At 35.4% G+C, this 17,517-nt stretch overlaps 1 protein-coding gene across 1 annotated transcript in view; it reads right to left on the bottom strand.

Moving 5' to 3' along the window:
• kif26aa (kinesin family member 26Aa) overlaps positions 1–17,517 on the bottom strand; it is a 155,036-nt gene that overhangs the window by 76,124 nt on the left and 61,395 nt on the right. The window contains exon 5 of the mRNA XM_056480839.1: positions 4,749–4,912. Coding sequence (XP_056336814.1) covers positions 4,749–4,912 — 164 coding nt within the window. The remainder of the gene's footprint in view (positions 1–4,748; positions 4,913–17,517) is intronic.

Raw genomic sequence — 17,517 nt, 5'->3', positions numbered from 1 at the left:
TTCGCAGGATTTTGGACTGGCTGAGAGCACAGAGAAATCACTGCCAAAAGCTGTCATCATGATCCACCTTATTTAGACACTGCAGAATTTCACAGGAAAATTTTCTGATATTTTGAAGTCTAAAATGACAGATTTTGTGGTGGCTTTTCTTAAAATTTACAATATTTGCAGCATGTGTTGCTTTGCAGTGAAAACATCTTATTAATATAATTAAAATTTAATTAATATAATAATAATAATAATAATAATAATAATAATAATAATAATAATAATAATAATAATAATAATAATAATAAATTTCCCAGTACTGGGTTGTGGTTGGAAGGGCATCCGCTGCATAAAACATATGCTGGAATAGTTGCCAATTCATTCCGCTGTGGCGACCCCTGATAAATAAGGGACTCAGCCGAAGGAAAATGAATGAATGAATAATAATTAAATATTAGCATTAATGCTAGGCTTATGTCTAAACAAAAACAAATAAATAAAGTTCAACATTGTAGGCTCCCTGTGTCTCAATCTAGTCTGCTAATTACTCCATAAGGGGGAAAAGTCTTAAAAGATAATTGCAAAAGAAACTGGACGCTCACAGAGTGCAGTATCTAAGTAAAATAATGGAGTGTTAAGAGGAAGGGAAAAATGTAGCTGGAAAAGTTGCATAAGTATGACCGCAGCCTTGAGAGGGTTGTCAAGCAAGGGTGACTGAGGCTGGTGTCAGAGCATCATGAACCACCACATACAGACGTCTGCATGGCATAGGCTACAGCTGTAGAATTCCATGCCTCAAACCACTCTTGAACCAAAAACAACGATTGCAGCGTCTGTGCTGGGCTAAAGAGAAAAGTACGGGTCTGTTTCCCAGTGGTCCCAAGTCCTCTATTCAGATGAAAGCAAATTTTGTATTTCATTAGGAAATCAAGATCCCAGAGTCTGGAGGAAGAGCAGAGTGACACAAAAGTCAAGCTACTTAAAGCAGGTCGCACACCAGAAGCAGCATTGCGTCAGCGCCATGCATTTGAGAATTCTAAACATAGGTTTCTATCAGGGTACACATACAGGACACAGTAAATATTTCTGCTGCGCCACAGAGCGCCATCTGATTAGTTTCCTTTTAAATACCATACGAATGTGCGCATCTGGTGTGTAATACTTTCAACTGTCATGTGCGCGCCGTGTCGCAGCACTGAGCAGTGCATCAGGTGTGTGACACCCTTAAAGCTCAGTGTGAAATTTCCACAGTCAGTGATGGTTTGGGGAGCCATGTCATATACTGGTGTGGGTCCATTGTCTTTTATCAAGTCTACAGTCAACGCAGCTTTTTACCAGGATGTTTTAGAGCACTTCATGTTTCCTGCTGCTGACAAACTTTTTGAAGACCTTTTTATAACACCTCAACAGTGTCAAAGGCTGATCGCCTCCAGGCCACGCCACCTTGATGCTGTATTTAGTGCATTAAAGGCCCAACAAAGTACTGAGGACATGATTCAGTACATTAACACACTTTTCAGAAGGCCAACATTTGTTTAAAAACCTTTTTTTTGGCCACATGAAATATTCTATTTTTGTGAAATACTGGATTTTTTTTTTAATCTTTAATCCATAATCATTAAAATTAAATCAAATGAAGGTTTGAAATATTTCACTTTGTCTTAGGGAACACTTTCCCTCGATATTCTATTTTTTTTTTAAACATACCTATACATATTAATACAAAAATATACCTACAAATGAAAAATTATTTAGGCCCTTATAAAATTCAACTATACATTTTCTATAAGTACAAATATATTTAAATATATATATATATATATTTAAAGTAATTTTGTTCAAGTTCCATTGCATTTCTGTGATTTTGCATTATATATTTATAACTTTAAATCTCATATTAATCAAGTTACAAAAACATGTTTTTATCATTTGAGAAACATTGCCAGAATTCGTTTTTTCCTATCTTTTAATGATGCTAAGAAATTAATTCATGCGTTCATTTTCTCTAGGCTTGATAATTGCAATGCTATTTATATTGGTTAACCTAAGGGTTCTATAAGGAAGTTGCAACTGATACAAAATGCAGCAGCCAGAGTTTTAATGAAATTGAAGAAACGAAAACATATCACACCAGCATTAATAGAATTACACTGGTTGCCAGTGCACCAAAGGACAGATTTTAAGATTCTTTTATTAGTTTATAAAGCACTACACAACATGACACCTTCTTACATTTCTGACTGCTTATCGAAATATAATTTAAACTAGAGCTAAAGATCTATATATCGATATAAACGGGTTCGAGCTTTTAAAAAGCTGTCAGTCAAAATGTACTTGTCGGGCTCGGACATTATCGGGCCTAACTTTTATCACAGCTCTAATCCAAACCGTTTGCAATGCTCTTCTAGTGCTAGACTTTTAGAATTTCACTCTGTAAATTTGATGCAATCTGGCGGCACCTCTTTTAGTTACTTTGCTCCAAAAATTTAGAATTGTCTACCAAATGAAGTAAATGAATCCCCAAGCCTTCATGTTTTTAAAAAGCGTGTTAAGACGTACCTTTTTAAAATTGCATATGAATATAACAGTTTGTGAAGTCCATGCATTTTATGTATATATGTATATTGTGTGGGTGTATGTATGTACAGTATGCATGTACGGTGTGTGCATGTATATGCATATGTAAGGACTATTGCGTGTGTGATTGTGTAGATATATGCATATTTGCGTGTACACGTATGCTTTTATGCGAGTATATATTTGATGTTTGATTTGCTTTATTTGTCTATACATTTTTTTCATTTGGTTTACTTTACAATGCTTGTTTGTTGTTTGTGAAGCGCTTTGAGTGGCATGTATGTAGGAAAAGTGCTATACAAACAAAATTTATTATTATTATTATTATAATTATATGCAACCACATAAATCACCAAAATCCTGGAGGGGCTGCTTATTTTTTGACCACTGAGTTCACAACAAGACAGACATGCTTTTTGCTGACAGCGCATACTAATTCACTAGATTCAGGTCAACTCAAATGGAGAAAGATTAGCAATAATACCTAATGACGCGGACAGAAGCACAGGTCATACAGTGATCAGTGTGGAAAATCAATGGCATGACTAAGCCGCTGCATTTTTATGACTTTTTTAAGGGAATGTAATGGCTGAGGCAAATGTCTGTCTGTCAGTCATTTACAGGAGGTGCGGAGCGAGAGATGAGAAACACTGCTGTCAATAGGCTAATTGTATGCAGCATCACACAGCAATTAGTGTCTCGCACTTCTAAGCATCTCATTCTATTCCCAGACATTGAGCTGTGAACACAAAATCCTCCCTCTTTTATTAGGAAAGACACTGTCACTTGTCCTTTTGTCTTTTTTGGTTGACCAGAATAATGAAAACAAATAGAGAGATTGAATTCTTCTGTGTCATTTTTTATCGTAGTCTGTGCACCTAAAATTATGTCTTTTTGAGGGGTTATAATGAAGTTTTCAGAAAAATAAGCAGGCATCGAAGAGCCTGCTATGCCTGCTATTAAACAAAGGTTGTACTTATACAGTATATTAAAAAATTTAATTTATGAGTTTCTTTCTTTTGTTTACCACCAAGGTAGATATTTTGGAGAAAGCTGAAACCCTGTAACCATTGACATGCATAGAACGAAAAACAACTACTTTGGAAGTCAATGGTTACAGGTTTCCAGCTTCAAAATATGTTCTTTTGTGGTTGACAGTTTTATGAATACTAGCGATCAAGCAGTTGCAGATCACTGGAGAAATACAATTTGGCCACTGAACCGAACTACAGCTCCAATCAAGCACCTCACACACACCAATTCCTGATTCCCCCGATGACACACACATACAGACACACAGATGAAGCTCATTATTGAATTATTACCTGGACTATATACCTGGACTATATATTCATTCTCACACTCATTGCTGAGTCTTGTTGTTGTTTACATGTAACATTATGAAGCATTCTCCTAGCTTAGTCTTTCCGTGTTTAACCCTTGCCTTGTTTCCTTGCTTATGCTGTTTGCCGCCTCTTTGCTTATGACCTGGACTACGCTTCTGGATTACCCTTATTCTCCTGTTTGTACCTGTTGACCACTGCCTGCCTGACGATTCCTAGTGATGGCGAAATGAAACTTTCTGAACTCAATTGTATCTGATTATATAGATAAATAAATAAATAAATAAATAAATAAATAAATAGTTTAACTTTAAAAAGTTTGATTCCAAATAGATATTAAATTAAACCTATTTTGATATTTAGTTTTTTTTTTGGAAAATACTCTTGAAATAAACTTTAGAGAAATCACTGAAGCAAATATTCTCATTTTCAAACTAACATTCTCTAAACCTAGTAATGACCTCTAAATGTTACACTACACCTTCAAACCTTACCAACAAATTTAGAAAACAATTTGTCTGCTACATTGCGATAAACCATTCTCCCTGCAGACACATGGCCAGTCCAGCTCTGAGGCCTCTGCCATTTAGATTTCGCACTCTCTCACTCTCTTTCTGACTGCTAAGCCTGAGCATTGATCGGTGACATTTCAGCACATTAGACTGATCCAGCCTCACCATCACTGCAGTCTCAATGGGCTCTGAGAAAGCATTGGCATGACGGGACTGCCAGAGGCAATGGAGGATTCTAGGTGCTGAGGGACTCCGACATTGAGCTCGATTAGCTGAACTGATGGCTGCTGCTGTGAAAAACACATCACCAGCAGACTTTTGGGCTCACCTTTGGAAGAAGGAGGCTGCTGAGCTGGTTTGGGCTGCTGGTGGGACAGCCGGCTGGTCATAATGGGCTGGTTTTTGGCCTGACAGAGAGACCAGAGGTACAGTGGTGGTCTGAATGGACCTGGAAGATACAGGCGCCAAACTGTCCTTCTCTCCAGTAGGACTCTGTAGAGAAAAAACATAATATTAGAATGATAAAACAACAGTAAATGTTGCTTTAAAGGGATAGGTCACCCCAAAATTTTAATTCTTACATCATTTACTCACTCCCCACTTGTTGCAAAACTGTCTGAGTTTTAACACAAACTATTAAACACAAAAGAAGATATATTGAAGAATGATGGAAACCAGTAACCACTGAGGTCCACAGTAGTAAAAACAAATACTATGGAAATCAATGGTTAACTGTTTCCACCATTCTTCAATATATCTTGTTTTCTGTTCAAAAGAACAAAAAAAAAAAAAAAAAACAAGTGATGGGTGAACAATATTGTGTGAGTTATGTGATGTGAGTTATAGGAACTAGATCTGAAAATCTTTGCCTGAACCCGAAGGAACCCGACGGGTTCGGGCTTAATTTCTATCATTTTAAACGGGGTCGGGCTTGCACTCTGGCTTACGCGGTAAATGAACAGTCATGTGATGCATTTCAATTAGCACAAGAAAGTAATCAAATCGTTTGTTAAAACATTAAAAATCAGTCCCTGCAAAGGTAAAACAAATGATGACGGAGAAGTCAAAAAACGCAAATTTTGCAGAGTGGGACAATTTACAGCAAGCTGACAGGGAAAATGACAAGGTCACTCGCTACATTAAAAATGGCTGTCATGAAAGATGAAATGGATGTTCTTGGCTGGTGGAAGAACAACAAGCAATGCTACCCAAAACTTTTCGTTTCAAAAAGTTTAGTGCTGCTGGATGCACAGTCAGTGGGCACAGGAAAAAGCCATCTGCGCTAAAGACATCTCCAGTGGATTCAATAATTCCTCCACAAAAACACGTAGCCTAATCTTGGTGAGTAAAGCATTTTCAAATTATAACTAAATAATAATTAAATAAAAAATTTATAATGTAGTCAGAGTATATAGGCTAATGATGGCATTATTCTTTTAATATTCAGCTTCATCATCGCCTTAAAGCCGGATTGTGAAGAGAAATGGGGAAACAAATCCAGGAGAGCCTTTATCTTAATTTTGTTTTTGTTATTTTTGTTATTTATCGTTATTTCTTTGTTCCAACTTTTAAGTGGCCTATAGCTTACGTTTGTTGTGAATAAATAATAAAACACGTATAAAAGGCCCTAAATGACTCATAATGTGAACATCAATGGTTCTAGAAACTATGAAAAGGTTCATCCAGTGTAAAAGCCTCTATTCACTGCCATTACCAATCTAGAAGGAGACAGGTCTTCATTATGTTCTTCCAAAAAAAAGGAAAGGTATTTACATCCAGAATCAATCATATTTTAATCATTGGGTGAATTATTCCTTTAAGCATAATTGCTCTGGTCAATCATATCAGTCAGTTTCAGTCAAGCTTCTTCCATTGCCAATATTGTGGTGTACATCATTAAATATCATTTACCAAACATTTGTTACAATTTGATCAAATAAATTATTTAGTAATCTTTTATTTGCCAAAAACTCTTTGTAGATGTTTTAAATCCATCCTAAATAGTTCCAAATAGCTCCAAAATTAAGCAAACATTCATTAATTTATTTTCTTTTCGGCTTAGTCCCTTTATTAATCAGGGGTCGCCAAAGTAGAATGAACAGCCAACTTATCCAGCATATGTTTTATGCAGTCGATACCCTTCCAGCTGCAACCTATCACTGGAAAACACCCATACACTCTCATTCACACTCATACACTGACAATTTACCTTATCCAATTCATCTGTAACGCATGTATTTGGACTTGTGGGAGAAACTGGAGCACCCGGAGGAAACTGCGCACACAGGGAGAACATGCAAACTCCACACAGAAATGCTAACTGGCCCAGCAAGGGCTCGAACCAGCAACCTTCTTGCTGTGAGGTGACAGTGCTACCCACTGTGCCACTCCAAAAGTGTAATGAAACTGTATTTTCAATGATAATACACACACAAAAAGACTTATAATCCTATCAGCGCTCTGTTTATTAAGTGTGGCATTACTCTAGTTTATACAGGATAAAGAATGCAGCCATGACATGATTGTGTCTGGAGGAGAGCAGTTTGCTGAAGAGTGTGTCGTATTTGGCTAAAAGGATTACAAACACATTCCATAATATCAGCAGCACAGCCTGCTGTAAAATAATGAAATCCTTTGGGATACTTTGCAAACACGGGTGTCAAATAGACAAAGTCTACTCGAGCAGTGATGCAAATAGCAGCCAAGCAGCCTATGGACCAAACATGAGGTCATTGCTCTAATAAATATAATGAAGTCATTTTGTCCGTATAACAAAGTTATAATATAGTAAAACCTATCATCCTCACTTTATGGAATCAGTTTTTTATATATGAATGTAGTGGTTAGTCAGATGGAAACCAATTTTCCAATGCTAAAAACAATTCTAAGCAAATCTAAGCAACACTCATACCAAGAACTATCTTAAGAAGTTTAGTAAGTAGATTCAGATCAGATGCACCTGCTGTCTTCTTGTGTAAGACCAGAGACTAAGGCTGTTTCTCAATATGCATTCTTCAGTGTTCTTGCGTCCTCGTGTAATGTTATCAACCATCAAAGTTCAGTTAGAAAACTCAAGACAGCACGAACGAAGGACACAAGAAAGTTCTCAGATGTGTTCTTAATATCGAGGATGCGTGGATACAGACTTAAGCGCAAAACTCGCTCGAGAACTCCCAGAAGTCATTGTGGCTGAATAAAGGATGTGGGATATGCAACATTTTATATAGATTTATTATTAAAGTTCAGAGATATAACTCATTTGTCTCAGGAGTTTCCCTAAATGAAATGGTGAAAGTAAACATTACCATGGAAATCTTTATAAAGGCATAAACTGAAATTGCTGAAATTCCTTTTAAAATCTGTTTTATTTGTATTGTGCAAAGTATATTTGTAAGGTTTTTGTGCATGTTATATATATTGAAAAGAAGAAATACAATACTTGAAGTTGTTGGCGCAATAGCCTAGTGGTTAGCGTGTCGACATATGGTGCAGTAGCACGTCAAGGTGTCCTGAGTTTAAATCCCAGCTCGAGAACATTTCCCTATCCCCTCTTTCTCCAACTTCGCTTCCTGCCTAAATATTGTGCTATCAAAAAAAGGCCAAAAATTAATCTTTAAAAAAAAAATCATTTCTCACAGGAAGCGTTCTGTGTTCTCGCAGTCTCTCGAGTTCATTCTTCTGAGGTAACATGGCAAGACCAGTCTTCATGAGAATGCAAGTCTGTTCTTGGAATTAAGAAACAGACTGAGTTTCCCATTCACACATAGAGAAATGAATCTTTTTTTAAAGATGCAGGGACCAAATAGAAATTTCCAAACTCCATCATTAAGGTAACTTCATTCATCAATTACTTTTAAACCCTTTAAAGTCATGTAACATTGTGTTACTACAAAAAATGGAAAATCTGAAGTAAGTGCCATATAATAAAAAATCTGGATATGCATAGTTCAATAATAAATTAATTAATGAGCTCAGTACATTGAACTCACATATGACACCATTGTTTAAATATTCTCATGCAAATCCTGTGTAAAATCCCACATCAATTGGAAAACAAACCCAACCCACCAATGCCTGGGAATCCTTAAACCAATTATAAAATTTTAAAGACAGTCTTTTAATTATATATATAAAATGTGATGCATGGGACTGCAGTCTTTTGTTGTTTATAAAGTAATGTACGCAGTATAAAACAGTATATAGTTTTCCTGCAGTTTTCTGCAATAAATAAAAAACTCTGTGTTAAACAACCACAAAATGTAGTCTTAAAACTCATTTAATTTCTTTAGGTTTTGGTACCGTATTTATCACCACAGTGGAATGAACCGCCAACTATTCTGGCATACAGTATGTTTTACTCAGTGTATGTCCTTCCGGTCGCAACCCATTACTGAGAATCACCCATACACTCTCGTACTCATACATTACGGCCAAATTAGTTCACCAATTCACCTATAGCGCATGTCTTTGGACTGTGGGGGAAACCGGAGCAACCAAAGGAAACCTATGCAAACAGAAATGCCAACTGGTCCAGCCAGGACTAGAACCAGCAACTTTCTTGCTGTGAGGTGACAGTGCTAACCACTGAGCCACCGTTCCACCTCAAAAATTTTAAACGTAATAATAATAATAATAATATAGACTTCAATAAAATATTATAATATATTCCAAGTTCAACATTTAGAAACAAAAAAAATATGAATTATAAATAAAAAGATGTTAAAGCTAAATTCCAAAAACTGCTAAATTAAAACCAGAACCACTAACAAATCTTGCACATTTCCTCATGCTTTTAAATAATTGTTTGTGTTTTATTTCATAGGCACCAAGTAAGCCATGACTGTTCTTAGTGTCCCCTCAATCCAAAAATAGATACATGATGATGCCACTATACCTTGCACTGGTGTATGGCAGCAAGCTCAACACTCTCAAAATAACTTAATCTCCACATCCATTCGTGATGCACAATTTAATTAGGCTTTTCCACCTAAATGCAAAGAGAACATGCAGTACATGACAGCACACACATGTACTTACACACATACATTGATAAAGGGCAGAAGAATAGAGGAAATGGGAAGGCATGAGTAGGTACAACAGAATCTGGGAAAACTGGAGTAACTGATCTGCTGACAGCTTGATGTAGAGATAACGAGCACAGAAAAAAAAAATCTCTGGGTCTTCAGCTCCTCAGAGACCCGTCTCAAACACCCACCATGGCTGTGTGCTAATCTGCCTTCCTTCACTCCAGCCGTAATTACAGACTCACGTCAGAATCCACAATTAGAGCCCAGGAGGAGGATGCCGGAAGAGGGATGTTTCCAGATCCGAACGGACAGGCAATGCTTATTTAAACTAATTATACTGCATAAAAAATAGGTGTTTGTGGAAATTAAGAATAAAAAATGAAGTTTGCGTGGAGTCAGAGTCGAATTCATTTACATAATTACACCACCGTTCAAAAGTTGGAGACGCTATGATTTTTATGGAGTTTGTAATTTGCAGTATGAAGGAATTTTATCTGTTCGACAAGAACACAGATGGATAATTCAGTACTGATAGCAATAATTAAAGTTTCTTGAGAAGTAAATCAGCACAATATAATGATGTCTAAAGTAGCAGGTGACACTGGCGTAATGATGCTGAAAATTCAGCTTTGCCATCTCATAAATAAATGACATTGTATACAATAAAATAGAAAACTGTCTTAAGAGATGGACTTATTCAAATTTATAATAACATTTATATATTTGATTTAGGCAGCACGTTGGCTCAGTGGTTAGCACTGTCGCCTCACACCAAGGTCACTGGTTCGAGTCCCAGCTGGGCCAGTTGGCATTTCTGTGTGGAGTTTGCATGTTCTCCCCATGCTCGCGTGGGATTCCTATGGGTGCTCTGGTTTCTCCTACAGTCCAAAGACATGCGCTATAGATGAATTGGGTTAACTAAATTGGCCGTAGTGTATGAGTGTGTGCGTGAACATGAGAGTGAATGGGTGTTTTTCCATAATGGGTTGCGGCTAGAAGGGCATCCGCTGTGTAAAACATATGCTGGAATAGTTGGTGGATCCTTCCGCTGTGGCGACTTCTGATAAATAATGGATTAAATCAAAGGAAAATGAATGAATGAATTTGATTTAACATGATAATTAACATGATAATTTTTATTTTATTTAAATTTTTATTTATTTAAAGTTACAAACAGAACTCCCAGCTTTTTCTGTAAAGCTGAAACAATGGCTGAAATCTTAACAGCAATGTGAAAATGAAGTATGATTCATTCAGGCTGATCAGTTTTACATTTTCCTTTAGTATGCAGATTGAATTACATTTTATGGCTGTGGCTCTGTACATACAAGTTTTTGTATTATCATGTTTTTTTTCATTTGCTGATTTTTTAAATGTAAAGCCTAAGCAAGGATGAGGGCTGCAAATTAGCTTTATGATATATACCCTGTATTGGTTGTTTTTGTATAAACAATGCCGAGTACATTGTCCCTGGTAAATAAACAAACAAAAAAAAAACTATACTATCTTTAATTTATCAAAAACACATAGCATTATAAAGGAAACTAAAAACTGAAAACTGTCATCATTTACTCACCTTCTAAACCTGTTTGACTTACTTCTGTTTAACACAAAAAAGATGTTTTTGACGATGGATGAAAACCTGTAACCATTGACTTCCATACTATTTGTTTTTCCTAATATAGAACTCAATGGTTACAGGTTTTCAGCTTTCTTTTTTGTGTTTATTTTTTATTGATCATTGGAAATAATCTAGCACACATTGTTATAGTCATGAATAGCAGTCAACTGCATTTTCTATTAATACTTCACCCCACCCACTCCTGGCTAAATGATAAATAATTAAACAAGAAAGGAAACAAATCAGAGCCAAAAACAAGAAAAGAGAGAATAATAATAGTAATAATAATAAAAAAGAAATAAAGAAAGAAAGAAAGAAAGAAAGAAAGATTACAATACATATAAATAAATAACTAAAGTCAATAAATAAATGTACCTCTGCATTTAACTTCTTACAAGAACACTTTTAACTTAAGTAGATACACTGGACTTTTTTCAGCTTTCTTCAAAATATCTTTGTGTTTAACAGAAAAAAGAAACTCAAAAAAGTTTCAGTGAAAAGTGTCAGTAAATAATGAAGAAATGTTCATTTTCGGGGGTGTTCTTTTAAATCTGCTCTATTACTAACAGTCACCTAACTAATATAAATGACCACAAGACAATGTTGATAAAGACTGATCACATAATACATATTCTTTTCAAAAACGTGAACATTGAAAATTGTCCTTATCAGATTGTGTTTTAGTCCCCAAAATGCCAAAACTGTCACGTGGTGCACAGCCAAAACAAACAAAAAGCTGGCAATAGTAAATGCTAGTAGACATCTAGTTGAATAATTACTTCTATCCAATAGTATGTCTAAAAAGACATCAAAATAAAATATCTTCTCAGCATTACTTGCTCACTTTAAGAATATATTTTACAGCGAAAACCTTAAACATGTCAGCCAATGGAGGGGGAAAAAAGAGAGGCTCTTCCATCAAACAAATCTGCGTTTTGTACAACAGCCATGACAATCAATTTGAGTTTATCAAATTAAGGTAAATGGTCTAATGACCTTCCCCTGTAGTCAACATTTCAATACAGAGCTTTGCATTTCATTATGCAGCACTGTTCTTGCTCTCTCACTTTCACACACACACACACATACACACACACACACACATGCACACATGCACACATGCACACACACACGCTCAGACACATGAGTGTGTTAGATGGGCACAGCTGTGTTCCAATAAAACCCAGCAGCAGATGGAGCTCAGTGACAGTGAAGGGGTCACATTGGACTTTAACTTTGACATTTATAGAGCATTCACGATAGCACAAGTGCTGACAATTGAGAGCAGCACCTCTGAATCCTCTATTAATTACTAAAATACATTCAATATTGTCAGAAAAACACAAATAAACTCTTAGGTAAACACCACTTCAAGTCAAACCCAACCAAATGGCATTTCTACTGAAGGGATAGTTCACACAAACATGAAAATGTTTCCACTTTTTACTCACTCTCAAGTAATTCCAAAACCTACAAGTTTCTTTTTTCTGTAGAACAAAAAAGAAGATTTTTCAAGAATGTTAGAAAGCTTTAACCATTGACTTCCACAGTATGAAAAACAAACACTAAGGAAGTCAGTGGTTACAGGTTTCCAGCTTTCAAAAGAAAGAACGTGAAGAAGTGAAGGGTGAGTGTTAATGGTGATAATTTTTTGGGTCAACTCTTCTTTTAAAAAAATCTACAATGAGCATCTCTCTACTGCAAAATAGGGCAGGGAAAACAAATGAAATTGTTAAATCCGGTGTGCATTTTTCGCAGAGGAGGCCCTTAACGTCCTTCACAGGATGAAGCAGTGCCAGGCTGAAGCGGACAGCATGTGCAGTCTAGCAGACAAGCGTCCCAGATGGACGTCAGGTGCCATTTCTTCACCCCAGGTGAGACTGCAGTCCCATCTGTTGACAATTTGCACTTTTGGCTCCCTGCACACATTGAAATGAAGCCTGTGCTGGACTCCTGAAGGCCTTAAAAGGGCCCGGCTGCCAGAGGAGGCCCATTAGTGGGCTGCGGGTGGCACTTAGGCCTGAGGACAAGCTGATGAGACCCGTCCTACACTGTTCAAACACCCGGGATGAGTGCCTGGAGCCGCCTCTGAGCTGATATTAATGCACTATGGATGAAAGACGTGACTTTCCATCTCTGCTTCCTGACGCAGCTATGCTATTTTACCGAAGGTGTACTGAAAATACTAAACATGCACCTTTGTGAATAAAAAGGGACAAAACACTTAGTCAGAGATGGTTCTATTGAAATTCATGGCACAATGTCTTTGTCTTGAAGGCTGGAAATGTTCTCTTGGGGAGCAGCAGCCTTGTGTTTCTGTGCGGTTTGGATGTGCTGTGACTTTCAAGGTCTAATTGCTTTTCATACCCTGCGAGACGAGGGGAAGACAGCATCCATTGTGCTCTTTTGACACAGGGCCAGTCGGCCTTTCTTTGCCATGATATTCTGTGTTATGCAGAGGTGTTACAGGAGGACTTGCAAACACAGACTTGTTTTCACTGAAGTGACTCATTTCAGCAAACATGATGGCACAAAGCCTATCTTCTGAATGGTAAAAACTGTATGTTCCACTCATAATGCACTAAATATTATATAAACAGTTTAAGCAACATTTTATATTTTTATTAATTATATACAGGACATTTAGCTTGAGGGTCTAAATATTGTAATCATGACTGAGTTAAAAAATGTGAGGGATTTCAGGGAGTTTGAGATTTGTTCAACTTTGCATGCAACAAAAACGTACAAAGATTTACTGCATGCTCACCAGCCAGTAGAGCTGTATGCAACACTGAACCCTATAAAAGACAACACTCTATAACTTAAAAATTAAAATTATGAAATAATACTAATAATTATACACAATTAAACCAAAGCAAATCATATAACAAAATCAAACAAAACTAAAAAGTAGTATTTTGAAATTGAATAAAAATAAATTATATTTAGAAAAATAAAATAAATAAAATATTAAAACTAACCAGTTTCAAAAACCTGTTTTAAATCATTGAAAATATAAGAGGATAAAATGTTATTTGTTTAACAATATTGTATAAGTCCACCCATTTTTTCCACTCTACTTTAAACACAATATAAAACTTAAAATAAGACATATGTATAATAATAAATAAATTATAATTAGTATAGTACACTACAAAAATCAAATACATTTTAACGTTTTAACATTTTTTTAATTAAAATAAAACTGCGGTTTAGAATTCAGTATGATTTGTTACATTATAATGTACCTATGTAACTCTTATATGTAAATAATAACATATGAGTAGGGCCAGACAGAATCTGCGCACAATATTTGCTATTTCTGTAGAGAATTTTGTAAAGAATCTGTGGATTTATGCAGAATGATTATAGGAGTATCATAACTCAACTTAATATATGAAATAAAAGATAACACATTTTAACTTTAATGTTGACAATGCAAATCCAATTAGATCCACTTATTTGGTAAACAAACCAAGTCTCTCATATAATATATCTACTAAAAGACTTTACAAACTGTATCGTAAAAATATCATATGAACTTTTTAATATTACTACTATTATATCACAATAATATTAGTGAAATTAATTTAAAAACTGAATAAATATAAATGTACACACATGTACATTAAATACATAGACTTAATGATGGTGTCACAATGACCAGCGATCTAATCCTTACAGATCGCTGTTAAACTCACAGATCGCATAGAACTACAAATCTGCCAGTATATGGACTACAGCATTTTCCTTTCCTTGCCTTGTCATGTTAAACCTTTGCTTTGTTGTTTTGCTTGTTTACATTGCCTGCTGCCTGCCTGTACTGACTATTTGCATGTGTTTTGACCACGTCTCTGAATTCCCTATATACAGTACATCTGTTTGCCTTTATGTTGACCGTTGCTTGCCTGACCATCCTGCTAATAAACCTGCGTTTGGATCAGCCCTCCTTTGTCAGCGATCGCTTCACATTAAAGATGGGCTAAAAATCTGTGGAAATCTACAGAAAAAGACACATTTCCAAGGAAACCCCAATATTCTTATCAGTGACAAATAGAAAGCACTTCTGCATCCCTTACATATCTATTAGTCTCCGTCTGTTATAAAGCGCATGAAACTATGGGCTACTCGCATTCTCAAAGCTTAGGTTTTTTTAATATTATTCATATCTCTATAAAGCACCCGTCATGACAAATGGCTCATCTGTGACAATAGGGTCACAGCGGGCCCTCCAAATGCCCATCAAGTGGTTTTCCATATCAAGATGACTTAATGCACAATCTCCTGACGGGAAGGTCAAGTAGAACCGAGAAGGCCAATACGAGACAAGCAGCAGCTAATCTGCCTGTGAAATAATGTCTGGATAAAGTCACAAAGCATTTACTCTTATATTCAGAAGTTACATTTTAACATTAAAAACATTAGGTTGTTATTTCTTCAGGAATGAATAATAAAAACTATATTTTATTTCTGTTTGTGGATGACATTTTGTCATTTTCCCTCTTCCAACATGCAAAAATCAATTAAGATGTCAATGATAACCTTGAACCAACTCACTGAAAGCAGTCTCATGTTGAAAAACACCTTCATGTTTTCCATTATATTTGATTAAGTCACCTTAAGCCGTCATCACATCGAAACAGACGTTATCAAAAAGATGGCATCTTACTGTCTCTGAGTCGCCGTCTGTTGTCTGATCTTCGGCCCTGAACTGGACATGAGCTCCATAATGGCATAAATATAGTCGAATAAACCCTGTGATGAGGGACTCAGGAAAGCTAATAAATAAGTCTGCTCAAGGTAAAACCATAAACCAAATCACTAGGTCATAATCACATTGAGTTGTACATTTGCAATGCAACCACGATGCGGCCCAAAAGGACCTCTGAGGAAACAGCCTTCACCGCAGCCTTGGTGTAGAAATGAATGTAAGGAGCATCAGAGAGGATCTCAGTCAACTCCCAGCAGTCACAGAAGATCATGGAAATGACTGAAGTAGGGGAGAGTGGGGACTAAAGTAGCATTTTTCATTTAAAAAAATATATTTTTGAAAGATAATGTTTTAGACTAAATTTATTTTTGCTGTGGTTACAAATGTGGTGGTACATAAACATGGTGGTATATCAGGTGGTATTCTGAACAAATGTAGAACAACTTCAAAATATTTTTACATTACACGGAGTGAACATATAGACTGCACATTTTGATCCCGTCGGTAGGGACAAAAGTATGACACAAAAATTTGTGCTATATTAAGTAACTTAATCTTGTTTATTTTGAAGATATCTGACTATGACCTAGTTAATATGTTAAATGCAATCATATTTTGTCCTTTATCTTTATCTAAACTAAGGTGCTGACTCTCTGTGGTCATTAAAAATCCCATGGCACTTCTCGTAAAAAGAGTACATGATAAATGTGCTATATAAATACACATTATATTGGCAATATGCATTGATTTGCTAAAATTATAAATGAATGCATCAGAGTACCTCAATCTTGTTGTTTCCCAATAAAGACTTGTGCATTACACATTTTCACATTTTATTCTATTACAATTTTTTAATTTATTGGCATTATTATTATTTTGGTTTAAATTTTTGTTTTGTTTACATTTTAACGTCAGTTTGGTTCCATTTGTGAGATAATAAAGTGCAACTATCTTAATACCTTAATAGCAATAAAAAATCTGCTCTGTTTAATGCATTTTAACAACTGGGACTTGTCATTGAAATTACTATGCATACTGTACATATTATTAGTCTATTGGTGATTTCTTCTGTTAGGTGACTTCTAACACTATCACTCTATTGTATATTCTATCTGCATATACAGTATATGCAGATTTTAGGTCAAGATGTTGTTAATCTACTTTCTGCATTGATCAAAATCAATCTGAGGTGCAATGAAGTGCCGAGTCAGATTCAGTCTGTTGTGGAAAAGCAGATGCTGACAATCGCATGAGTGATAACTGGCAGAATATCTACATGCTATTAGAGTGTGAATAATAGGGATCTTAATAACCATCTACATCAAAATGTATTATCATAGCCTACCCTTTAAATAACATGAGCAGCTGAATAAGAAACCCAGCTCATCCAAGAACAGGTATTCAACATTCATATTAATAAAATAATAATAATAATAATAATAATAATAATATAAATAATAATAATAATAATAATAATAATAATAATAATATAAATAATGATAATAACAAGCATTAAGTCATTGAATCTATATGATTTCTGAAAGATCAATAAATCAATAAAGCCTGGAAAATTCAGCTTTACCATTGAAAATAAAATAAATTACATTTTAATATCTCACAGAAATATTAATGGAAAACAGAAAACATGTAAATGTTATATATTTATTGATTTATTTACTTAATTTATTGTGTTACTTTAAAATCGGTATGAAAAACAAGAAAAAAAAGCAACAAGCAA

Source organism: Danio aesculapii, chromosome 20 (genome assembly GCF_903798145.1).
Source record: "Danio aesculapii chromosome 20, fDanAes4.1, whole genome shotgun sequence".
Classification (NCBI taxonomy): domain Eukaryota; kingdom Metazoa; phylum Chordata; class Actinopteri; order Cypriniformes; family Danionidae; genus Danio; species Danio aesculapii.
This window is presented reverse-complemented; position numbering and strand designations above follow the sequence as displayed.